The sequence below is a fragment of the Macaca mulatta genome, chromosome 5 (assembly GCF_049350105.2).
Source record: "Macaca mulatta isolate MMU2019108-1 chromosome 5, T2T-MMU8v2.0, whole genome shotgun sequence".
NCBI lineage: Eukaryota > Metazoa > Chordata > Mammalia > Primates > Cercopithecidae > Macaca > Macaca mulatta.
In genome coordinates this window covers 177,372,384-177,399,147 of record NC_133410.1, presented here as the reverse complement: position 1 = coordinate 177,399,147, position 26,764 = coordinate 177,372,384, and the positions used below count along the sequence as shown (strand labels likewise).

Here is a 26,764-nt window from a genome sequence, read left to right as displayed (position 1 = left end):
TGTTCCCAGCTCACCTTTGGCTTTGGATTTCCAGCCACTCTACATGTGAAAGTTACTGGCATTCCCTCAAAGATCTTGTAATGTTTCAGCTTCATCTCAAAGAATGGTGCCATTCCATTTTCCACAGACACATCTCCATACTGAACTTCATCACCTGATTCATCCACAGGAGACCTTTCTAGCCTATACTCTATTTCACTGATGAGTCTCTGTTCACAGCTGGAGACTTTGTATTCCTGTATCAAGGAAAGTTTAAGTTAGCAGACTCAATCCCTTCTGACAAAGTGTCAAGTCTATCCCTGCCCCCCAATAAGGACCTAGAAGACAGTGGTATTTTTACCATAGAGCTTAAAAACACAGTCTGAGCCCAATTCAATTGCATATGAAACAAAAAACATCTGGAAGTGAGTTTATATGGTATTGCAGATTGTCTTCAAGTCCTATCATCCAAAAAGAGCGGGGGAAGAAAGATCAATTTTTTTTCCTTCTTTTCTCTCAGGCAAGGGCAAAGAAGGGGAAGGAAAGAAAAAGGCAAAAGCAAAGCTATGTATTCCTAAACTGTTGATAACAATAAAATATAATGGAACGCTGATTTCCTTCTGTAGGGTAAAAGCTGATGCAGGGTGGTGCATCTCTCCAGAAGGCTAACAGTACATGTGGCAAACAGCTGCCATATTAATACAATTTTAGCAAAAATGGTACCATGTTTTGTTTTGTTTTGTTTTTTTCACCTATAACAATCCCTGCCTTGCAAGGGCCTCCTCCTCAGCTCTGCAGCTGCTAGGAACCCACCATCTTTAGAAGAAAAAATAGGACAGTCTAGTCAAAATTTGCCTAAAACACAAAAGCAAACAGTCCATCAACATTCCTATGGTGATGAAGGTGGATCCTACAATTTCCTTGCCTATAAAGTGCAATAAAGGCCAGGTACAGTGGCTCATGCCTGTAATTCCCAAAACTTTGGAAGGCCAAGGTGGGAGGATTGCTTCAGGCCAGGAGTTTGAGACCAGCTTGGGCAACAAAGTGAGACCCCATCTCTACAAAAAATTAAAAAAAAAAAATAGCTGGGCATGGTGGTACATGCCTGTTGTCCCAGCAACTTGGGAGACTGAGGTGGGAGGACCGCTTGAGCCTGGGAAGTTGAGGTTGCAGTGGGCCGTGATTGTGCCACTGCACTCAAGCCTGGGCAAAAGAGTGAGACCCTGTCTCCAAAACAAAAAAGAAAAAGTGCAATGAAGACAAGGCAGTCTACGTAAAATATTCCCTATTTAATATTAAATGAAAGATGACTTTAACGATGTTTCCTCTTAAAGAAGTTACTCAGTGTTTAAAAAACAGTTTGTTGGTTTGAGGGAAGAAGTACAACAGTATGAATAAAACTGCAAGAATTATACCACAAGTTGTTTTGCTTCATCTAATTGCTATCAAATTAATCACTTGAAGAATTAGCACATTTTTTCCTCATAGAAAGGTATAACAAATGAAAAACTTTTCTTGCTTTAATGTTCAGAGTATCCACTAATGACAGAACTAAATTCAAGTCGGAGGCCAGGCACTGTGGCTCATGCCTGTAATCCCAGCACTTTGGGAAGCCAAGGCAGTTGGATCACATGAGGTCAGAAGTTCGAGACCAGCCTGACCAACATGGTGAAACCCCATCTCTGCTAAAAATACAAAATTAGCCAGGCATATTGGTGTGCACCTGTAATCCCAGCTACTGGGGAGGCCAAGGCAGGAGAATCGCTTGAACCCAGGAGGCACAGGTTGCAGTGAGCCGAGATCACACCATTGCACTTCAGCCTGGGCAACAAGAGCAAAACTCCATCTCAAAAATAAATAAATAAATAAATAAATAAATAAAAATAAATAAATAAATTCAAGCTGGTAAATACATGACAAGAAAACTCATGTTGCAGTAATTTTGCATATCTGATATTAAATGAAATAGACACTGGTCATAGCATTTATAATTAATATATGACAGAAAAGATAGAAACACACGTAAAACAGGAAGAACAGAAGAAAATAGACACAGTGAAAGACTGGAAGAAGAAGAAAGGTGAAAAGCTTAACCTTTTGACCATCCAGAGGACTCCCTACAGAAGCATGAGGAGAACCAATGTCCTGTAATGGTAGAAAAAAACATGTGAAGACTAATAATAGAAATAATAAGAATGCAGCAAGATTTCCAATTTTCCTTAAGTGAAACTTTTGTGCTAGCAATAAGCATTTGGTAGTAACGGTACTGTGAGTACTCACACAACCATTCTGCTTTTCACTTTCGGTACAGTACTCCATAAATCACATGAGATATTCAATACTTTATTTTAAATAGGCTTTGTGTTAGATGATTTTGCCCAACTGTAAGCTAATGTAAGTGTTGTGAGCACATTTAAAATAGACTAGGCTAACCTATGATGTTCAGTAGGTTAGGTGTATTAAATACACTTTTTTTTTTTTTTTTTGAGATGGAGTCTCGCTCTGTCACCTGGCTGGAGTGCAGTGGCACGATCTTGGCTCACTGCAACCTCTGCCTCCCGGGTTCAAGCGATTCCTGTGTCTCAGCCTTCCGCGTAGCTGGGACTACAGGCGCACACCACCACACCTGGCTAATTTTTGTATTTTTAGTAGAGACAGGGTTTCACCATGTTGGTCAGGCTGGTCTCGATCTCCTGACCTCAGGTAATCCACCCGCCTTGGCCTCCCAAAGTGCTGGGATTACAGGCGTGAGCCACTGCGCCCGGCCTTAAATGCACTTTCAACTTACAGTATTTCCAACTTACAATGGGTTTATCAGGACATAACCCCATACTAAGTTAAAGAGAATCTGTATATATGTGAAAGAAGATAAACAGATAATATTTTCTGTTTTATTTTGACTAGATATTAAGGCTAAACAGTTGACCTTTGAACAACACAGGTTTGAACTGCATGGGTCCACTTATATATGGATTTTCTTCCTCTTCTGCAACCCCTGAGACAAGCAAGACCAACCCCTCGTCTTCTTCCTCCTCTTCAGACTACTCTAATTTAAGATGATGAGGATGAAGACCTTTATGATGACCCACCTTCCATTAATGAATTGTAAATGTAACTTCTATTCCTTAAGATGTTCTTCATAACATTTCTTTTTTCTAGCTTACTTAAAAGTACAGTCTATAATACATATAACATACAGAATATGTGTTAATAAACTCTTTGTTATCAGTAAGGCTTCCAGTCAACAGTAGGCTATTAGTTAAGTTTTTGAAGAGTCAAAAGTTGTATGTGTTTTTTTTTGTTTTTGGAGATGAAGTCTCACTGTACCACCAGGTTGGAGTGCAGTGGCACAATCTCAGCTCACTGAAATCTCCACCTCCCGGGTTTAAGCAATTCTCCTGCCTCAGCCTCCCGAGTAGCTGGGACTACACGCATGCGCCACCACACCCGGCTAAGTTTTGTATTTTTAGTAGAGACGGGGTTTCACCATGTTGGCCAGGATGGTCTCCATCTCCTGACCTTGTGATCCGCCTGCCTCAGTCTCCCAAAGTGCTTCAATTACAGGCATGAGCCACTGCATCTGGCCATATGTGGGTTTTTAACAGTGCATGGGGTTGGTCCCCCTAACTCCCGTGTTGTTCAAGGGCCAACTCTAATGGGAAGTATTCACTAGTTATTTCAAACAATGTCAGTGAAAATGTGTTTCTCCACACAAAATTATTTTGCAAAAAACATAGGATAGGAAAATGGAAAGGTACTGGAAAGGAGAATAATCAAGAAGAAGATAAAAAGAACAGGCATCACTGATGGAAGGAATTCTGTCAGTCACTTAACATAGTATGTGCTCAATAAAAATTAGCTGTGAGGTTGAGTGATATTAATACTGCTTTTCTGTGACTTGCCCTCTACTTTCCACAGAATGAATCCCAAAAACAGTATCCATAAGGAAGATGGAAAAAGGGGACATAATAAATGTTACCCTAGGAAGTCCAGAGCAACATGGTGTACCTGATTAGCTGTTTCCTCTTCTGGCTCCTGAATATTAAAGACAGTTGCACTGTCAGCACCTAGTAGTCGGCGAGCCATTCTTTCTTCGTATGTTAACCTCTAAACAAAGTAAGTCCCAAAAAATACAAAATTAGCAAAACCATAAATATGTATTGCCCTATGAAAAAGAGTAAAAAACAACACATTTTAATGATTTTCTGTAACTGTTCTCTCTCCAGCTTCAGATACCTGCATATTTTCTTTTTCTTGCTTCAGCTGTTCTACCTTTTTACCTCCCTTTCTAGTACTAATGGCCTAATCCAGAGAGCCACCAATTGGTACAGCACAAATTTAAAGTGAGCAATAAGCGGTAAGGCAGAAACACAGAGAAAAGATTTGTCATGTCCTTAATGAAAAACATAGAAAAAAAGATATTAAAACAGCAAAATACCATTTAAAAGAAATGTTATTTTTATAGCCGTCCATCAGCTTCAGAACAGCCAAGTCATCTCTAATACTGACTGAGAGAAAAAAGAGAATGATACTCAAAGGAGAATAAACTGACTAAAAAGAAAAGAACGGGTATCACTAATGGAAATGATTCTATCAGTCATTTAACAGTATGTGCTCATTAAACGTTAGCTAAAGGAAGATTTGGATGAGCTGGCAATGATGGGGTTCTCACCTCTAAGAGCATTTCCCAGGCTGCTGTGTAATGTAGGGGATTGGAGGCAATTATTATAATCCACAGAGAATGAGGTGCATGGCTGAATTAGCAACAGGATTATGCAAGACACTTGCCAAAGCTAACGGGCTCGGTTGACTTGACTCAGAGGCAGACTGCTTGCCCATCAGGCAAAGAAAGTGGTAGTGTTCTTGCATCTCACAGCTAGCACTTTGGAATTGGCCCAAACCATTTTACCTATGCCATTCTTATACATAAGAAATGCCAGCATTTTTGTGTGACTACTGGGGTGATACCTGCTCTTGAATACTCATTCTAAAGTGCCTTAGTCTTACAGGTCTGGAAGGAACTTTCAGACACCATCTGCCTCATCAGGGGCATTTTATAAGCAAGTATTTGATTAGAAATAAGAGAATAATTGGTAAGGCAGAATCTAAAAAATGTACAGAAATTATTCCAGATAAACTTCCAAACTTCTAAATATAAATGCAAATTTGATTGGAAGCTCTCTAATCAGGAAAATATGTTGGGTAAATTTATAATTTCCAGTAATTGCTGGTCTCAATCCCAGCTGAAACCGGGAAGTGAAACAAGTCAAATGCCAAATGACAGATAGTCCTGCAGTTCAAATTATTTCACTTAATAAAGAAAGGGCAGAGGACAAGAAGAGAGAGGCAGAGGTAGGAGTCTGAGTGCTGCATGAAGCATCTGAGTCCATTATGTTATTAAATTAATTTTCTTACACCTATTAAAAAAATCAGTGAATTCAGTTTTCAAAGAGAGTCTTAAATACCTGATCTCTTAAAAAGCTTTCTTAATATTTTCATGGAGAATTGTAACACATCAAAGGCAGGCCTGAAGTGATTTCCACTCTGTCCCTCATAAGCAGAAGTACCAATTTCATATCTATTCCTTCACTAGAATGCACCTGCTACCACTAGAAGCCAAATATACCTCACAGTTTTGTTTCTAAGTCACTATGCCATCTGGCTATAAAAGCCCTTGTCCACAGACACCAAAAATAAGAAAGAGAATAATATATAATAATAGGAAAAAGTTGGTTGAGAATCCCATTTTCTAAAAAGGGAAACCTTACTTGTCATTTTAAGCTCTCAAATGTGGATACCTGTGGAACTTACTGTGAATGTTATTCACTGCTAAACAGATGAATATAAATATACATACAATATATATAATGTGGGTTGACCAATAGCTTATGGAAGTCTTACCTTAACCAAGAGAATCTTAGTCCATAAGGAACACTGACATAAATAGCCCAAAAAAACAAAAAAACAAAAAAACTGGAGTGATGCCTTACCTGGCTTGAAAAAGTTCCCATATGTATTTATTTTAATCTTTTAAAGGCTTTAGTTGACAGAGCCAGGGAAAACTTCCAGAGTATGTACATTTACACATGCAATCACTTATTTCAGGGAGAAAATATTTTCCTTTTGTGAAAATCTTCTATACTCAGGGAAATGAGTAACTAACACAAAACTTCATTCAAATTTTAATCTTTCTTAATCAGATTAAGATACCCTAATAACTAAAATCAGCACTCAGCACCCCTCCTCTGCTCTCCACCTTTCTATTCAAGTGTGGTCTGTTCTCACAGTTTTACTTATCAATGTTTGATAAATAAAATTCTCAGAAAACATAATTAGAGAGAGCTTTCTACTCTGAAAAAGGTGTGTGAAAGGGAGATTTTATACAAAAAGATCCTTTTTTTTGTACTTAAGAGCCAGGCAAATTTTTCCAGTGATAATTCCTTAATAAAGCTACAGAAGGTTCTTCTCCTTTACCTGGTATGTCTTATTTCCTAGATTTGCTTTTCCCATCCCCTTAAAATATTCTGGAAATAGTATTTTTTTAAAAAAAGAGTATTTTAAAAGAATAGCATCAATAAAAGAGATGGAAAAAGAAAACCAAAAAACTGATGAGGAAAGACTTAAATCCAGTGGAGAAAACATCTTATCTATATATTTTACCAAATCTATTTAGGTACAGTTCTGCAGCTGTAAAATAATTATTTTTTCCTACAGTTTAGTTGTCTTGCTCTAGCAAACCAGAATAAGATTTTGGAACAGCCTTTACTCTTTCAGATGCTGAATCAATGTCTAGTAGTAGTCCAAGAGAAAAGAACAGAACTTCCCCAATGGTTTCTCTAGATTTTTTTTGTGTGTATGTAAGCAGTATATACCATAGAAAACAAATTTTCTTTTTGATACTATATAAACCATTCCAAAGCACACCTTCTCCATCCCTCCCCAACCCTATCAGCCAGAATGGAATCCCTGTGTTCTTCTTTTTTTTTTTTTTTTAAATACCATTGGCATTGCTCATTTGTTCCACTCCCAACCAGATATCTGCCCTTCCTTCTTCCTTTCTTTCCCACTTACTCTCTTCATTCTTAGAAAGGTTTTATGCATAGGAGAAAGCAGTGAAGACTGAATAGAAGGAAGGCCTTTCATTTTCTCTTTTGTCTCTGGATTCAAATGCTAATATTAAGAGAAATGTTGAGATTCAAGGGTAATAAAATAATGTGGCTGTGTGCAATGCCTCACGCCTGTAATTCCAGCACTTTGGGAGGCCGAGGCGGGCAGATAGCCTGAGCTCTGGAGTTTGAAACCAGCCTAGGCAACACAGGGAGACTCTGTCTCCACAAAAACAAAAAATTAGCCAGACATGGTGGCATGTGCCTGTGGTTCCAGCTACCCAGGAGGTTGGGGTCTTAGGATTGTTTGAGCCTGGGAGGTCAAGGATGCAGTGAGCTGTGATAACACCATTGCACTCCAGCATGGGTGATGAAGTGTGACCCTGTCTCAAAAATAATAATAATAATAATAATAATAATAATGTTGTGGACAAATATCAAGAGCCTAAGTCTTAGAAAAAGAAAGAAAGGTATGTGGGTAGCTAATATTCCAAGTCCGGGTCCCAAATCTATCAGTACCGGCTGGCCGTTGTTCAGGAGGTCCTCCTTGAAGCGAAGTTTTCGTTCCAGATCTTGAATAACAGCATCCTTTGTGCCTTGAATTTCCTCATCAGAGGCTATTCTAGCAGTTCTACTGGCCTTCTTTGGAAATCCTCTGCAGGACAAAAACACAAGGCAATATAGTTAGTCGCCAGGCATATAAATCCAAGTCAAACATTCAAGTCCAACAAAGACAGTGCAAGGTGTCAGCATGTCCTCCCACTCTTTTTTATGCTACATCTATTGCAACTATTATGGAAAGAACCATGAAAGCTGGTTCAGGTAACACTAATTAGATCCAGGCTTCAGAGAAGGTTCATATACATTAGGGGAGTATGCCTTAGTGGGTAGGCAGATGCCAAGGATGGCGAAGGCCTACATTTTAGTCTCAGCAAGGCGGCAGCATAAAATGAAAGAATGATATGATTTGTAAGTAGACCTAGGTTTAAAATCTGACTCTATCTTGTATTAAGTTTGTGACCTTGGGCGAGTTTTAAAAAAATATATACCACATATGAATGTTGACAGGAAAATATATACCACATATGAATGTTGAGAGGTTGAAAGTGAACGTATTTCTATCATACTTTTATTCAGTCTTCTAGTGCTTTGTAATCATTATTCAACAATAGTGCCTAGCCCATTTGAAATCAATATTAAGTTTGTTACCTTCCCTTCCATCCCCTTATATCTGATTTGATTAGGATAGGCCAATGTTATTTGAGGTCTATTTTATATAAGAGGGCTCTGGGAGGTCTGCGGGTCCTGCTGTGCCTGGTGTCCCAAAGCCTCCTGAACTTCTGGCGAGCCCAGGGCTCTTAGGACAGGTGATATCTCACTGCCTCTTTCCTTCCAAAGGCAGCAACAATGACCTGAGCTGTGTGAACCAAGGGTCGTTGGTGCTGGATGCCTGGGGGGTACAGAATCACTTCTGTTGGTGCCTTAAGCAAGTTGCTTCCTATTTTTCTTCCTTTTCTCTCACAGGGCAGTGGACAAAAATTAATGGGAAACAGAATACTAAGCAATGGGGAAATGAATTGACCTATCGCTACCCATATCAACAAAGCTGAACTTCAAAAACAAAGTTCCAGTGGAAAAAAAGCAAGTGACAGAAGAATATATATGATATACTTGTATTTATAAACAGGCAAAAGCAAACCAGTCCCCTGCTACAGCAGTGGTTCTCAAAGTGTGGTCCCTGGACCAGCAGCATTAGCATGACCTGAAGTCGTTAGAAATGCAGATTTTTGGCATCACTCCAGACCTACTGAATCACAAATTCAGAGCTGGGGCCCAGCAATCTGTGTTTTAACAAGTTCTCTAGGTGATATATGCAAAAGTTTTAGAAAGAAATGGAGGGGGAGCATACATACATGGTAAAACCATGAAGAGAAGAGAATGATTGACTCAGAAATTCAGGGTAGCAGTTACCTCTCAGGGAGAGTAGTGGATGCAATTGGGGAGGGTCACATGGGGGCTTCAAAGGTACTAGAAATGGGTAAGAGTTTCATTTTATTAAAGTATACATATAAATTGTATATAGTTCCTTATTTATATTACATACTTCATGATAAGATATTTCTAAGTTTAAAAATTTTACTGCAGGCCGGGTGTGGTGGCTCATGCCTGTATTCCCAGCACTTTGGGAGACCAAGGTGGGTGAATCCTCTGAGGCCAGGAGTTTGAGACCAGCTTGGCCAACACGGTGAAACCCTCTCTCTACTAAAAATACAAAAATTAGCTGGATGTGGTGGTGGGTGCCTGTAGTCCCAGCTACTTGGGAGGCTGGGGTATGAGAATTGCTTGAACACTGGAGGCAGAGGTTGCAGTGAGCCAAGGTCGCACCGCTGCACTCCAGCCTGGGCGACAGAGCAAGACTCTGTCTAAAAAAAAATAAATATTAAAAAAAATAAAACAAACAAACAAAAAAACTTTACTGCCAAAGTGTCAAGGCACTGTGTGCCTCATGTCACTTCACTGATACAGTGGAAAGCACAAGTAAGGCTAAGGAACGTACCTAAACAGTGGGTTCACCATTTCACCCACCAGTGCTGGGAACAAAACAGCCACTAAGTATGCAGCAGAATCTCTGAGGATCCTGTAAAGACTCTGCCCCCGTCCCTCCTAAGTCATGATGCCATGCACTCCTGAGGCCTGTGCTCCTGGTCTTCCCAACAGCCGTTCTTTCCTCTTGGCCACTCCCCTTTGTTTCCTTGCTGAATTTTTCCTGATTTTGCTGGGTGTTCACCGTTCAATGTGCTTATAGAAACGTGATCCCCCTCCCCAAACTCAGGGGGTAATTAATGTACACCAATTTAAATGATCTCAATCCCCTGGAGAGTGATTAGCTTGGCCAAAGGCATGCGATATAGCCTGGGCCAATGAGAATGGGGGAGTGGCGGGGAGTGAGAGGGTGGCGGTGCTCTAGTTAAAATTCACTCATCTCTGAAAAGAAACAGAAGGAAGAAATGCCCCTCTTCTTTCACTGGATATCACTGTGTCAGAAATGCAATGTCAAAAGCGGCAGTGTTCACTCTATAACTGTAAGAGGAGAACCCAAATGTGCCAATGATGATAGACTGAAAAGACGGAGAGTACCTGGGCCTTGATAATGCTTTGGGGGCACTGTCTTAACCTACCACGGAACTGCCCTACCCCAGACTTGTTTCATAAGTCAGTAAACCCTGTAGATCGAATCTCCTTGTAGTTGAGTTTTCTGATACCTACAGTGGAAAATATGCTAACTGATTAAAACCTGCTATTCTAGGTTTGTCCCTTTTAGTCATTTGCCCTGAAGTTCAAATAAGATAACACTAGACTTTACGAACTGATTTTGATATTTAGGGAGACCCTGAGACAGTAAGAACCACAGGAATTATTTATAACTTCGATTTCTAGTACCATGCAATCCTTTAACAAACACATACATAGCTTGCTAGTTTTCCTAAGCCTGGACCCTCCTCCTACTGCTTTACCTGGGGTTGTTATCATCAGTCTTCAGCCTAATGACTCCTTGGAAAGGATGTCCCTGACTAAGCCTGTCCCATTAGTTGTTTTCTTGATAGCATCTATCACTCTGCTATTGCTTTTTCATATTGTCTCTCCCTTACCATGGCTCCTTTGTTAATCACAGTGCTGTTAACAGACACTCAAATAATATTTCTGAAATGAGTGAATGGATGTACTGTCTATCTCTACTTCTGATTTCTCTCTCCCCTCCCCTCCTCAGTCAAGAAGACTTGTGCCAGAGCCATGTGAAATCAGACCATATGTAAAAAGTCAGCCTCAGGACAAGTACAAATTATACAATTTTAGATGTAAAGTTCTCTGCATTTGACTACAGCCTTACATCTGAGAACTAGAAGAGCTAGGTTCTGAAGTCATCTTAAAGGTAAACTGAAGACAGCGAGGTCTCTGTTACATCAGCAAGGACTGGGAACACACACGTTCCCATTATTACTGGAAGCCTGTGCGAGGTAAACCATTGCACAACTATGTGCTGACGAGCAGCCTTCGATGACAGAAGGCACCACTGTGTTTTTGCAGGTAGACTACACTGAGAGCTGTGTTCTCAGCACAAATGAGGAAGAAACAGGGGATAGGGGGACCATTAAGGTCAGAACAGGTCATCTCAACAGAGGAGCAGAGAACTGGTTTTTAAAAGTCAGCCACAAGTTCCCTTGGACCAGAAAATATCTATCTGTTCACTGTAGAATAAGTCCTGTTCCTTGGGAAGCATTTCTCAGTATATTTGACTCTTAAAGGGACTTAGAACAACTGCTCTGGAACATTTCATAGAGTTGTCACCTTGGTTTGTGTCCCTGTCACAAGGGTAATTTATCCTTTCAAAGGGTACAATTACAATTAGTCTTTGGCTCAAGTAAACACCCTGATTATTCTTTTCTTTTCTTTTTTTTTTTTTCACTCTGTTGCCTAGGCTGGAGTACAGTGGCACCATCTCGGCTCACTGCAACCTCTGCCTCCTGGGTTCAAGCAGTTCTCCTGCCTCAGCCTCCTGAGTAGCTAGGATTACAGGCACGTGCCACCACACCTGGCTAATTTTTGTACTTTTAGTAGAGACGGGGTTTCATCATGTTGTTCAGCCTGGTCTCGAACTCCTGACCTTGTGATCCACCCACCTCGGCCTCCCAAAGTGCTGGGATTACAGGCCTGAGCTACCACACCTGGCCTCTATCTTTTAACAAGTCAATTCCCTCAACATATCAAGATTTCCAGTGTTAAGGGCAGTTACTTAATTCCTAATTTCCCACAATGTTAAAGAAATTTTCCTCTTTACTTACAGAATTTAAGGTACTCATATTTTCTTGGTTCTAAACAATTAATACAGAAATAAAAATCAATCAACTGAAATTTGTTTTTTTCTTTTTGTAGACTGGGTTTCACTCTGTCACCCAGGCTAGAATGCAGTGGTGTGATCACAGCTCCCTGCAGCCTTCACATCCTAGGAGGCTCAAGCAATCCTTCTGCCTCATCCTCCAAGTGGCTGGGACCAGAAGTGCATACCACTATGCCTGGCTAAATTTCCATTTCTTGTAGGGACAGGTTCTCCCTATGTTGCCCAGGCTGGTCTCAAACTCCTGGGCTCAAGTGATCTTCCTGCTTTGGCCTTTCAAAGAGCTGGAATTACAGGCATGAGCCACTGTTCCCAGCTGAAAGATATTTTTAAATGTCCAATAGTGATTAGACAAATATTTATAGAGCATCTAGCAGAGCACAGTGCTAGGCCAATACATCAATACAAGCCCTGTTAAGCCTAGAAAAAAAGAGTTGGTTTCTAAGGTAAGTGATTGTTAATGCCTGATGACATCATGGAATTCTATGTATGAAGATTTTATGCATAAAAACGAAAATATATTTAAAAAACCCAAAAGCTTCATCATGATAGTCTGAACACTAATAGTTTTTGCTTCTTAGTACATTTAATTCAAGTTAGTATATTGAATAACTGTAACATTAATTACTTATATCTTCCTTTACTGATCTTTCTTATCTGTTTTTCCACAAAGAAAAATGAGAGAAAATTAGAATTTGGACTAATTTATATGTTTGTACATACATACATAAGTGGTGATGGGAACTGTAGGTTCTTTACCCAAATAGTTAGGTCCTGAAAGAGGACAATTTATAGCAATGATGACACATGCATTATTTACATTATTTGGTGCCTTGTAGATAGCATGTACAAATACTTGCCTCCATAGTTGGAATGATCATCACAATCTGCTACACGGTTTATATTGCATTCATCCTTGAAGGCTATGAAAATTAGATTCTGAACCTAGAGTTTGCTGTTAGGCCACCTCTGCCTCCTACTAAAATGAATGTGTCCAGCCTATCAAAGATTCTCTTCAACAAGCATGAGCTCCATGACATACTGCATTGCAAATCTGACTTTCTGCAAATGTACGTGGCTGGAGATACGCCAATCTTAGCAGTCAGTACTTGAAATTGAAACTTGAGGGGGAATAAGAAAAGATTCCAGTGGGCACTTATTTACAATGATTAATATTTGAACATTTTTAATTACAAAATGGGAGTTTCATAGAGGCTATATGGTTTAAAAATACAGAGTACTTCATGACTTTGTGTGTCATCCTTGCACAGAGGCCATGCTAATCTCCTCTGTATCATTCCAATTTTAGTATTCACACTGCCAAAGTGAGCACTCAACATTATTTAAGTGAGATAGCAAAGACCTCCCAAATCCTAAAGGATGGTCCTTGATCACAGAGGCTGATAACCAAGTTGGGGAATAAGTTAAGGAACAAACCATGTGGAACCAATTCTAGATGCAACTGGAATAAAAAAGAAACAGAAAACAGTGCCGGCTAGAATGACTGCAGAAAGCTCCATGAAAGAGGCAAGTTCTAAGCCCTTGAAAGATGATAAGGATGTAGACAAGTAGAATGGAGAAGAAGAAGAAATTCAGAGACAGCAGGAATAAAGAAACAGATGTGAGAACCTGCTTTTTTGTTTTGTTTTGTTTTAACCACTTAAAAGCTGTGTCGTTTGGGCTAGTGACCTGATGACCATATGTTTCAGTTTCCTCCTTTGTAAAATGTGGGTATTAACAGCTTGTATCTCATAGGATCACTGGGTAAACTACATGAGCCAATGTGTACTAAACACTTAGAACAGCGCCTGGTGTAGTAAGAGTGGATCTGAAATATCAGTGGATCAGAAAATATTCAGCATGGAAGTGAGTCAAAGAGATGAGATTGGCTGAGAGAAACAGAATGGAAGAGGGGAAGGAGTTTAAAAAGATGCCAAAAATTCTTGACCAGAATTTCCATAAATGTGCAAATAACCCTTACCGATTGCCTTCTCAGTGTTCAACTCTGTTCTAGGTGCTAGAAATATAATGTTGAACTAGGTCACGGTAGTTAGAAAAACTGCATTTTTATGGTGGATATGGCAGAAAGAGATAAGAGAAAAAAAAATGGAAGGCAAGACATATCAGGAGGTGGTAAACGCAATGAAACGGCAGAAGTATGAGTAGATGACTGTATCAGACAGTGTGGTCCATCAGAATTCTGAGGTTGACTCTACAGTGGTGGCCTAAACCATAGGAAGTGGCTGGCTACGTGAGACCTACAGGAAGAGCATGGCAGTGCAGAGGTCCTGTGACCGGAACCAGCCTGGCAGGGCCAACAGATGGGCACTGTGAATGAGGAAAGAGGTATAGAATACAGTTTTCTCACACTTATTCTAATACGGAACCTCTTCTCTTTTTCGGAGCATCTCACTGGACTAATGTAATTCAGAAGCACTTTACGAAATTATGTTAAACACTGAGGACAGGGTTTAGGGGTAGCATGCAAGGTGAGAGTTAGAAATAAAAGTGACGTATTTTGAAAGGGGAGGCATGAGGAAAGAAAAGCAATTATAAGTTTTGAGGCAAAAATTTGGCAACTGAGTTTGTTTTCCTATAAAACTAATGCTATGTTAGAGTTTATAAGATGGCTGTAGTTCTGCTCCCTGAAGTGGCACCTTCCTTTGATAAATGAAGAGTAGCAACTCATTAGGAAATAAAAAGAGTGGTGACAAAGAGATAATCTCCTTTTTTTGATGGTTTGTGCAATTAAAAAAATAAAATAAAGTAGTATTCAAAGTTAGTAGTTACCAAAACCAGAACTCTTCACAAAAATCCATACTCAGAGGCAAACCTTAACCAATAAAGCAATTCGTAACAGGCCTCCCAGACTAAATACTTCATTGTATACACACTCAGCCCAACTGTACAAAAAACATTACTGATCTGTTTACTCTGGCTTTAACAGTAAGTCATTTGTCATTTAAAAATAATATTCGTGTGGTTATGATAAAAACATCTCAAACATATACACAAGCATCTGGAAGGTAAAGTCTTCCAGATTCAATCACCACCAAATCCCAAGTGGTCTCTTTTTTTGGCTACTGAATAGTCTTGAAAGCATCCTTCCCTTGATATGCTATTGTAGGTCAATTCCGGGAGTAGATTTCAGAAACTCAAATTTCCAGAGCACAATATTGATGTAAGAGATAGGGTACCAGAATCAACCAGAGAATTTAACTATTACAAGTCCTGTTATTCTACTCTTCTCACATTCAGTGAAATCTGATGGTAACTAAATTCCACAACATTTCAGAGGGAGCAAATTCATTAACATGTTGGCATTTAAATATCACTTATATTCAAGAATATAATGCATTAATTAATATATAAAAGAGCCCAAGATATACAAACTGAGTTTTTGTATGTCAATTCTATTTTCCTTTTACTGAATTTTATGGTAAAGCAAAGGCTGCTAAAGTACAAAAAATAGGTACCTTAAGCTCATATTTAAAGGAAAATAGATAACTTTATTCTAATATCAAATTCTCCTCACATTGTATTTTGGGTTCTTTAAAAAAGAAAATGACAAAGGCACATGGGTTTTTTTTTTTGAGACAGAGTTTTGCTCTGTCACCAGGCTGGAGTGCAGTGGCGCAATCTCAGCTCATTGCAATCTCCGGCCCCCAGGTTCAAGCAATTCTCCTGCCTCAGCCCTCCCGAGTAGCTGGGACTACAGGTGCCCACCACCATGTCCGGCTAATTGTTTGTATTTTAGTAGAGACAGGGTTTCACCATGTTGGCCAGGATAATCTCCATCTCCTGACCTTGTGATCCACTGGCCTCAGGCTACTTCTGTTCATTCATTCTGTACAACTTGGTACACAGCCGTACAGGTCTGATTTTGAGCTACCCCAGGGGCAGAGACATTTCAACAGAATAACCCAGTAGCAGCGGATCCTGGAGGCCTCACCTACTAATTTGTTGGTAAATACTTGCCCAGGATTGGATACAACTTGATAAGATACTGGACCCTAATGAGCCCATAATAACACCTCCAACCCCTTCAGGTCAGAGAATGAAAAGCCCCCTGCTATCTGTTTCCCCCAAAATAGGAGAAAGATAGGTATAGTGAGATGTCTGCAAAGTACATTGCAGCTTGTATCTGTTGGATTCTTTTTCACTGGTTACTATCTAACCACGGTCTTGACTTGAAAACTGTTTAAAATGCCCTGTGTCATGAATCTTAAAGTACAACTAAATTTGTTAACAAAGTTTTCCTTGACTCAGGGGATTCTGATTTGCTGCTTCTACAACAGTTTTCTTTAATCAAGAAATGTTAGAGTTATTTGAGATGAACCTAAGTCATGCTATTCTCTCCTTGCTCAGGCATTTTTTCCAGAACCCTGGGAAATCCCGTCACCTCTTGAGTAACAATGATGACAGTGTCCCCACCTACCTGCTTCCTATCAGGGAGAAAGAGAGGGACAATGAGATAATGTCCATAAGGAGCTGTGGGCCTATATAATAAAAGCTCTCATTAGTACATCTATATAAAAGCTCTTATTGACACATGCTCTTGTGACAAAGATGGGGCAACATTTCAAACCAAAGCCCTGCTTATATAAAAGAGGCAGTTAAGAACATACAACATTGTGGCTCTGTGGCTATGTGGCACTCCCTTAAGAGCACAGATTCCAAGAATGTGAAGATGGCAAAAGAAACAGTGCCAGTCTGGTTCCAGAGATGGGTCTGATCTGATTCACCCTTCAGACTTTGTACAGCTGCTCAGAGACCAGCAGAGGCAGTACTGCCACACTATGCCTGTCGGCACTGCCAAATCTGCTGGGTTTCTTCCATCTCTTAGGGCTGATTTACTATGTGGAGAAACATGGTTACAGCAATGGAGGCTGTAACACCAACTTACCAGCAATAGTGAGGGGAGTAGAATACATTAATTTTATAAAAGTACAAACAGATTTCTCTCTAAGGCATGCTCTCCTTACTACCTCCATCTAAAAGGGTTTATCAACTTAGTATTTGTATCTGTCGACAGCTTTGAGCAGGGCAATATTTTCTTTGCCAGTGACCCCAGTAAATTTGGGGAAGATGCAGCATAAAGGAAGAAAGGCATTTGAGGAACTGTCTGTATAGAAGTTCCCTAGACCGCAGTCAACCTCTCTCCAGCTCACAACAGCAGCATGCAGTTGGTTGACTGCGGTCTGGGGAACTTCTATACATACAGTTCCTCAAACGCCTTTCTTCCTTTATGCTGCATCTTCCCCAAATTTACTGTCCTTTGCCTCGACTTTGTGGTTTATCACTGACATCCATGACCTTTGTTCCCTGCTTTGACCTCTGCTACACAAACATATGAGAAACAGAACCTTATCTCCACTGACTGTTTAGAAACTTAGTACTTACTAACCTTCCTGTCTACAGTTTAAATAAGAACAATGCGAAACAAACAGAATAAAACAGCAAGTATGCAAGTGATGATTAAGAAAACTAAGGGGGTTTTTACAGGCACGGTGGCTCATGCCTGTAATCCCAGCACTTTGAGAGGCCGATGTGGGCAGATCACCTGAGGTCAGGAGTTTGAGACCAGCCTGGCCATCATGGTGAAACCTCATCTCTACTGAAAATACAAAAACTAGCTGGGCGTGGTGGCTCACACCTATAATCCCAGCTATTTAGGTGGCTGAGGCATGAATTGTTGGAACCCAGAGGCGGAGGCTGCAGTGAGCTGTAGTCGCACCACTGCATTCCAGTCTGGACAACAGAACAAGACTGTCTCAAAAAAAAAAAAAAAAAAAAAAAAAAAAAAAGAAAGAAAACTAAGATATTGGAAATTTATATTTAACATTTTGGTAAAACAAGGCAGGTTAAAAAAAACCTAATGAATTTCTACTTCATTGCATTATATGTAATCAATCTACTTGTTGGTACTTGATATATATGGCAAAACCATCCAGCTAAAGAAATAACACTTATAAATGAAACTGAATATATACATCTTAATAACTTGGCAGTTCCTGCAAGTTCCAGGATGCCAAAGCCATGGTAGCCCTGATAGGGACACTCAGTCTTTAGCAAATTATTTGGATTATTATGATAAACAAAAATAGTAACATTTTTGTTTTTAATTCAGAATGCAAATGACAGATCCCATAGTATGCCAGAGGAAAAACATGTTTCAAAAGACATATGTATCAAACCAAAATAATGAATTCTTCAAGTGTGTGTGATTTAGCAACAGGAAAATTCCTTGAGGACAAAACGGTAACCACATAATAATGGCTTACTGGGCTGGCACGGAGCTAAAAATCTGTAGTCTGGTATTTCCACTTCGATGTCACAGCACTTACCTATCTTTGGGTACAGTTTTCCATGGCCACAAAATCAGCATGACTTCTCCATTAATTTTTTTAAAATGGCAGGAACGACTGGACTCTTGTGGTAACAATTATAAGCTATTTTGACTCCATAAAATGAGTCACTTTGAAAGATGGTGACAAGAAGCAAGTGCTCCTGTTACTTGAAGTAAGCCCTTAAAACTGCTTAAGGTTTCAAAGTCACTGATCAGCACAAACTGCTGTTTCTACTAAAAATGATAAATGGCACAATCATTACCACCTTTGCCAAAGTAATCTTTGATCAAATTCTTTATGAGAAATATTAGAACAGATTATTTACAGTACTCCTCTTCCTGGGAAGCAAGACTTGGTATCCTTTTAATGAGAGAGGAGGAAAAGGTGTCATGCAACAAACTCTAGCTCTTTGGGTCTCTCTAATAGCTTCTTTGTACCAAGATAATACACTTCCTTTTCTAACAGCTAAATTAAAGCTCAAAGAGAAAAAGCAGAGGAGAAAGACAAAGGTTCTCCTCAGACAAGTTGACTGACAACTTTTAACAGAAGTCCATTATCACATCATTACTATATTTGGCTCCTTTATTGGACTTGTTTCTTTACATAATCATTTGACTGTGTTTCGTCCAATAAGGATTTGAGAAGAAGGCAGATTTCAAATTCATGTAATCAACATTTAGGAAGTGCCCAACAAAAGCAGCAGTGCTAACTGAAGCTGCCTGGTACACCTCGTCGAGGCCCGACATAGAAATGCTGGCCTTTAAGGTGGCAAAAGTATATCCTAGCAATGGAACACTTTTATAGATGAATGAAAATAACTTGAATTCTAAGATCTTCTCCTGTTTACTCTTTAGTAGAGTTTCCTTCTTTTTCTCTCTGAACAATAGTATGCTTCTGGCAAACTCTGAAGCAGGATTTCAGCAGGAAGAGTTGAGATATGGGTGCTGGCTTAACCTTTGCGAGCACTCACTCATTTTTGAAGTCTTCAGTAAACTGAGTAAGTGCTAGCTTTTACTCATTTTACTCTTCAACCAAACATACCAAACACCTGTACTGTATTTCTTTTGAGGAGTTTACTGTACTTCTGTGGTCATTATTTATCCTCAAAGATTTCCCATTTTAAAGACCTCATAGGGCTGCCACATCATCACTGTGAGGTAAGGAGAGACATATTAGATCACCTGCAAGCAGAAACAGACAGAGGCGGCATGTGATGGATCTCAAGATCACAGGCCAGGGACAAAACTGCATCATCATTTCTCCACTAGGTTGCATACACCCTCATTTATCTACATTCCAGTCAATCACTAGATTCACACAAAGGCTTATTTCTTAAATCTGTTAATTTAGGTTTTTCAAAAACACTAAGTGTATACTTAATAACCAAACTCCTTTGCACCCATTGTAATGCTGGCATGAAATATTATAATAAAACACATAGTTTGGTGGTGAGAGCATGGATTCCTGTCTCGGTTTAGTGGCTATGTGACCCAGGGCAATTTATTCAACTCCTAGACTCCTCGGTAGTTTAACTGGGGCGATGCTACCTCTTAGGAATGTAGTATGGACTGAAATAGTATACGTGAGTTGCTTAGCACAGTGCTCGATAAACGGTAGCTAAGCCCCTCCCCCCGTCATAATTATTGAGAGCACGGCATAGAGTTTGAATAGTTCCTCATGAGAATCTCATATTAGTTCAGACGAAAAAGTTCTGATTTTGATCATGTCAAGTGGCCACGCAAGAATCACTGAGTCAAATTGCCGTTAAGAATTTTTACATCGCATGGAGGGAAATGTGTGAAATGTTACTGAGGTGCTCTGGGTTGCAGGCTGATGGGCGCGCGTGTATGGGGATGTGGGAGCCCCAGGGCGACCCGAGGCGGAGAGGCAGGGAGCGGAGGCCTGCGGCTGTTACTCACGCGGGGGTGACACCCTTGGGCAGCCCCAGGGCGTTGACGGCCGCCGGCGGCGGCTGCGAGGGCAGCAGGGCGCTGAGGAAGGCCGCGGGCGTCTGGCTGTGGCCGAAGCGGGTGGCGGGAGAGCAGTGGGACGCCTGCCCCGGGCTCGGGAGCGGCGGTGGTGGCGGCGGCAGTGGGAACACGTCGGGCACCGGGAAGGCAGCCGTGGGGCTGAAGACCGGGGGCGGCGGCGGCGGGGGAGACGGTGAGGAGGAGCCCCACGGGGCCTCGGGCTCGGCGCCGAAGGGCTGCGCGAAGGGCGGCATGGGCGCGCGGCCGAACTGCCTTGGCGTCGGGGACATGGGCGACGGGAGGCTGGACGAGCTGGGGCTGGAGGCCGGCGTGCCGTGGCCCGACGCGGGCCCGAGGTTCTGCGCGGCGATGAACTGCTTGGGGCGCGCGTAGTTGAAGGAGCCGGAGGACTGCATGGCGGGGGCGGAGCGGGAGGCCAGCGCGCTCATGGGCTCCGGGGACGCGGGCGGCGTGCAGGCCGCGAGCTCGGGGAAGGCGGGCGGCGGCGGGAAGGGCGGCGAGGGCAGCGCGCTGCGCGGGGCTGGCGGAGGCTGCCGGGCGCCGGCCTCCTGCTCCAGTCGGATTTGGTTCTGGAGTTGCTGGATCTTCAGAGGGTCCCTGTGGGGAGAGAGAGAAGTGACACCTTCAGAGACGGAACGGCAAGGAACGTGCATTCCAGGAGTGAGCTCAGCTTGTGGGCATCGCCTGGCACTTAGGCCAGCTGCAGAGAACACCCAGGGAATGGGCACACATAGCAGCCCGAAGTGTGTGGTGCCAGCAGTTCATTCTGGACCAAGCGCTAAGTCAGTGAATTATGCTCGCCCATTTCACTGTCTCATTTAAGTTTCACATAAGGTGATCCCAACCAGTTTACAAATCCTGATGGAAATTTTGTCTGACTTCCAGGAGCCATATTTTGTTTTTAACGGATCAAGAAATATTAAGAGAAAAACATTTCGACATCAGTTCTCAGTCCTCTCATTCATAGTCAATTTTTGGTAAAAGAATTCTATCAAAATGAGAAAGTTAAAAGCAAAAAAAAAGAAAAAAAAGTTGAAGTTATATTTGGCAGATTTAGGTGAGTCCAATTTGCCTACTTCAGTGCTGTCAACTCTGCATTCAATAAATACCACAGGTGGATTTAAAGAAAATTACTTTAATCTCTACATTTGTCCCCAAGAAAGTCTTTATGCAAAATTTTAGTAGTAAAATGAATTGCCAATTTCTTACACAAACCTTAATATACACTGATATTGCATGCTATTTCAAACACATGTAAACAAGTAACATCTATAACAGGTAGGTGTTCAATAAACAATAGGAAAATATTTTATAATAATGTATACTTAATTCCCCAAATATTTACCATTGATAAGAGAGAGTTCAAATTTTTATTTCTGAAATAAGAGTAAGCAGCTAGCAATGATCTAATGTCTCACTCTTTTACTCCACAACTTTGCTGTACATCCAGGATGTTTCCCTTTATTCACATGAGGTAAACATAGGGACCAATAGCTGTCACAAGAAACTTCAACTTCAGGTGGCACTATAACAAGCAGATAAAACAAGTATCTATGAATAGACAATAAACCTTTTAAAACTAAAAATCAGACCCCAAAACTTTCTTATCCATAGGCAAAAATCAAGCCTTCAGAGACTCAGCAACACAAAGAATTGAAGCGGCCAATAAAAAGTGAAAAAATGTCTAGGTCTTTTCTCAAGTATCATGAGCTGTGGGAACATCAGCAAGTTCTAAACTCTGTTCTGTGTCTTCTGTTCCCTTCTATAATTATCCAGTAAAGTGATTACAATTAAATCCACGACAAGACAGACACATTTTCTTGGGAACTGAAAGGTGTAATGAGGAGATGGTTCTATGTTCTTAATAGGTACAGAGCATCAAATATTTGAACAACAAAGAACTTTGTGGGATCCTATTGAACTTGAGTGTTTTAAAAGTAGCCATGTCACTGCAGGGATTCACCACTGCCCTGAAGTTCCAGATGTCTATGTGGTTTGGGTAGACTGTCCAAGCACATCTGCTCTTGCATTCATGCATTTAGAACTGGCCCAGGAATAGAACTCATAAAAACCACCCACTAGCTCTAAAATCCATTATCCAGCACTCTCCATTCTGAGTCCCCAAATGCTTCATCTCCCTGCCTTCGCTGCCTCTTTTACATTTCCTCACTAGGGCAGCATGCATCCCCGTCCCAGGATGTTTACCATCAACACTCTTCCACACCCTTCAGCTGACCTCTGCATCTGGATTGGAAGCCATCTGTGTGGCTCTCCTCAAAGGCACTGTTCCCCTACTCTGTCCCCACCTGGGCTCACAATGGCCAAAGCCACAGCTGTGTTTTAAGTATTTTAGGCTTGGCCTGACGTCAGCAAATTGCTGTGTGGGGTGGCTCTGCTGAAGTAGCTACAGACATCATATCATGCCCTGTACCTGATGTGAGGATTCCCTGACCCCAGGATTAGGGAGTGCCTCTTGAGAGCCAGTCTTCAAAGAAACCAGGGCAGGAAAGCCCAGACCATGACTATATTGGTTCTAAACTTCTCTATGGGTCAACCTATTCATTCGGGCATTAAAAAGAACCACCATGTTTGCTAACCCAAGTGGGCTTAAAGCTGTGGAAGTGCTATCTTTAGTATGAAGTGACAGTTTAAGAAATTATTAATGTAGCATTTCACAAGAAATGAATGGGCATTCTAGTGATTTGGCTGCTAGTATATACTGCAGTGAAGAACTTTGCTAGAGTTTTGACTTCCCCATTTTTCAGTGGTTCAGTGAGGCATGAAGAATATAATATGCAGGGAATGGAGGGGGTGGGGAAAAGGAGCACAAACACATCTTTTGAATTTTAAAGTGTCTGACTTTATTTCTGTGCAAATGATAATCTTTTAAATACCTGAGTTAAATGAATTTCCTGTCTGGAATGTGATGTGATGAAATGCACAATTTTACCATTTTCTTCTTCCTCATTAAGCTATTTTTAGAAAAGTTGATTTTCACAGAGATAAAAAAAGGCCGAAAGAATGAAAGGTACCAGAAACGCAAGGTTGCCTATAGCTTTTGGAAATTACTTAGAAGTTATTTGTCATAGGAAATTCATTACTTCTTTAGTTTGTCCATTTTTTTTTTTCTGCTGTCTTTTCTCTGAAAAAAAAAAATGAAACTGAACTTTTTGGAAATACTAGCCAGCTACTAGCTTGTGGGGTCATTGTGAGAATTAAATGATGAGCACAGTGCCTGGTTCGGAGTATGAGCTCAATAAATTATCTTTCTCAGCAGAAGAGAATCATATCAATCCTGGTTACTTTACAAACCAGACCTTTTAAAACAGGAACAATGTTTAATTATTGCAGGGGGTTTCTCTTCACCTATTTCCATTGCAAGTGACTAGCAAAGGAACAGCAGTGGCAGGTGGGCTGATGGGGAACTGGAGATGGGGCTGTCTTGAGACCAGCTAAGATGGCTGGTTTTAGCACTGCTCCTCCCCCTTCTCCTCATCACGAAGCCGTAGGGCACTTACCATGTGCCTAGCACTGGAGACGCACACCAACCCTAGGAGGCAGGGATTGTTATCCCCGTTTAAAACATTCACCATCAGTTAGTGAGGTCAAGTAATGTGTCCAAGGGCAGAACCTGGATGTGAAGGGCTGGCTGGCTCAGAAGGCCTGGTGATACATCATTCTCTATAGAGTGCCCAGTAAACAAAAAAGGTTTGTTAAAATGTTGGCTGTTATTACTACATATCACTTTTTCTCTGGGAAACTGCAACCCAAGTTTAAAATAAATGATGTGAAAGTAAACTTCCGCAAAACAACTTTTATGTAAATTGCAAATTCCTGGTATGTCTCTCTGGAGCAATATCTCGATTGCAAGTGATTTATCCCCTGCTCGTAATAATAAAGAAGGGGTATTCATAATCATCTAGAAAAACTCTTGAGATCACAAAGCTGAAAAACATTTGTGATCTATGAATAAATATGCTGTTAGTTTATATGCTTTCTTTCATATTTGACTGTGCGATAGAAGCCATTGTATGAAGAGCTACAAGACTGTACCCTCTGAACCATAAGCTCCTCTGGTCCTGATATTTATAAGCACTTTAAAGGTAAGGAGGGTAACTTTTGGCATCTTCACAGCACCTGGCCAAACACTAAACATGGTGGACTTATCACTGTCAATGACAACGATATAAATTTCTTACTGCAATTTCTGTACCCCATTGGGTTCATCAGGCATATTCCATAGGACATTCCTATACTAGGAGGGTCCCATATTGGACTGGGAAATCTTAAGAATTTTCAAATGAAGGTAGGTAAGTGAATCAGGGGTAAGCTGGGAGGTGTTCCCACAATATATTCCCATCTGGCTAAGATTAGCTCAGTATCATATGCATGAGACTTCAATGTATCAATTCTGGGAATGTATAAAATAGAAAATAAAACTCCTACAAAGGCTTCCCACTCAGGTAGTACCGGTTCAGTTCCATCTATAACTTTATTATAGTAATGCTTCAATCGTCTTTTAAAATTCTATTACTCATAGCTCAATTGATATCTTCATATCACAGAAGCTAGGTCCACTGCATGAAGGTCAATATCTAACAACTTGATTTGTTTAGCACTAACTTATGATTGCCCCTTGGGAAAAGGTATATAAATCACAATCTTAAGAATAATCATTTACACAGTAAGGATTAATAAAAGACAAATGAGAATGTATTGCACTAGACTTATAGGAGGTTGTAAGTACAAAAATAATTAAAATACATTCCCCTAAGGTTAGGGGAGAAGGCAGGGATAAAAATCTGGATTTTCTAGAAAGTACCATAAACAAAAAAATGCAAGAATTAAGTTAAAATTGATTACTGCTTGGGAATATGTATAAGTTTAAAATGTATTGCAAAAGGACACAGGTTTCTTTACAAAGCCCTATTTGTTGACCTTCAGTGCATTCTGAACCTTTTGTAAATTGTGTGACTTTCCAAACAAAGCCAGAACGGAACACAATTATGGAGGAGGGTTCAAGGGAGAAGTGACCTGAGTGAAATCAGCACACGACTTGAGTCTCTTTTAGAGAGACTTTTCCTTTGTACTTAGAATAAGAGCCATATTTGGCTCTGCCACAGAAAAACAGTAGCTTTGTATGTCTTAATGCATAAAGTTGATCTCTATTTGAAGTCATTCCATGTACCGAGAAAGAGAGAGAGAGAAGGAGCAATTGAAATTGATGACCAATTCCTAATCCTCCTGGGAACTTCTCTGGAATATCAAAGGATGGCTGAGTCTCTCATGTAACATAAGGAATAGGAATGAGAGGTGGGGAGATGGTGTTCTTCAAGGGTCAGTAGCAATGTGAACTGTTTCTCAGAAGTTGACTCCTGCCGCTGGCTGCCAGATGTTGAGATCTCATCTAGGAGGTCTGTGGAGATCCAGCTCTGTGGGATAAATGGTCACTTTGGCTCTGGGAGGGCTGCAGGATGTGGTCCAAAGCATTTATAACCCCATCAGAAGAGCAGGATTTGTAGCCTGACATAAATTGCATATGATAAGGGACAGACTTTACCAGTGCCTGCAGTTGTGATGTGCCTGATGAATCTGACTAACACAGAACACTGGCGCTTCAGCCCCAGCCTGTTTTTTGGGGAGGAATCCGAGGTCGGCTTCTAAAACAGTTAACTCTGCATCACAGTTAAATGCCCAAAATGATTTTCATTTCTACTGATACAAAGGCCAGTGAAAACAGCAGGAAGATATTAGTTGATTCTTATAAAAACTATGCTAATTTAGTGGACATTAAAAGGAATTAATACCGACTGTTCCTAATAGAAAATGTTTGGTTTTAATTCTTATCATAGACAAAGTACATTTTTGAAGAAAATCTGTTTTTCAACCTTTTTTTTTTTTTCAATGCTTGAAGCAAAATCAGTGATCTCATTTCTAATTGAAACTCCAAAGAAAAGCTCCCTGTGAGACAGATTTTGAGGAACTTTAAAGTCTTAAGTATAAAATTTCTCTGAGATTTTGAAGAATTAGGGAAGAAAGGACAGATATTTTACTTTCTGTCTTCCAATGAAATGACGAATTTGGCATATTTTAAGGTTTCATATGGTTAATGTTTCCCCAGCTTTTCATTTTAATTCATCATACAGTGGCTGGTGACATCCCTTGTGTCAGTCCCATCATAGCTTATGCTTGCTGGGTAGAATACATCCAAAACAGTGGTATGCAGTCGACATTTGTAAGAGTTGATTACTGCTAAGGGCAGAGTGTCATCTCTTTCCAAACAAATAACCATCATCTGCTCCCCAAATGTCTTTACAAAAAATAGCAATCCTCCACTTTGCTGAGCCCTCCATTTTCAGTATCTTCCTCTTTACTCTCAGGGAAGCCACTCAATAAATATCTGTTGAATTGAAGTTAAATCCCTAGATTTCTATGCAATGTAAA

General features: G+C 40.6%; 2 protein-coding genes and 1 non-coding gene across 20 annotated transcripts in view; 1 reads left to right on the top strand and 2 right to left on the bottom strand.

Moving 5' to 3' along the window:
• PALLD (palladin, cytoskeletal associated protein) overlaps positions 1-26,764 on the bottom strand; it is a 434,582-nt gene that overhangs the window by 29,595 nt on the left and 378,223 nt on the right. For 7 of the 18 annotated variants that reach the window (XM_015139485.3, XM_015139484.3, XM_078002426.1 and 4 more), the window contains 5 exons: positions 20,249-20,917; positions 7,605-7,740; positions 3,988-4,086; positions 2,074-2,124; positions 15-236 (listed from right to left, as the gene is read on the bottom strand). In XM_015139485.3, the coding sequence (XP_014994971.3) occupies positions 15-236; positions 2,074-2,124; positions 3,988-4,086; positions 7,605-7,740; positions 20,249-20,917 (1,177 nt within the window). The remainder of the gene's footprint in view (positions 1-14; positions 237-2,073; positions 2,125-3,987; positions 4,087-7,604; positions 7,741-20,248; positions 20,918-26,764) is intronic. The other 11 variants (XM_028848875.2, XM_001082273.5, XM_078002427.1 and 8 more) reach the window with 3 other exon arrangements.
• CBR4 (carbonyl reductase 4) overlaps positions 1-26,764 on the top strand; it is a 154,613-nt gene that overhangs the window by 118,602 nt on the left and 9,247 nt on the right. The window lies entirely within an intron of this gene.
• On the bottom strand, positions 13,206-13,308 carry LOC114678484 (U6 spliceosomal RNA). The gene has a single exon (XR_003729930.1). It is a non-coding gene; the product is annotated as a U6 spliceosomal RNA (small nuclear RNA).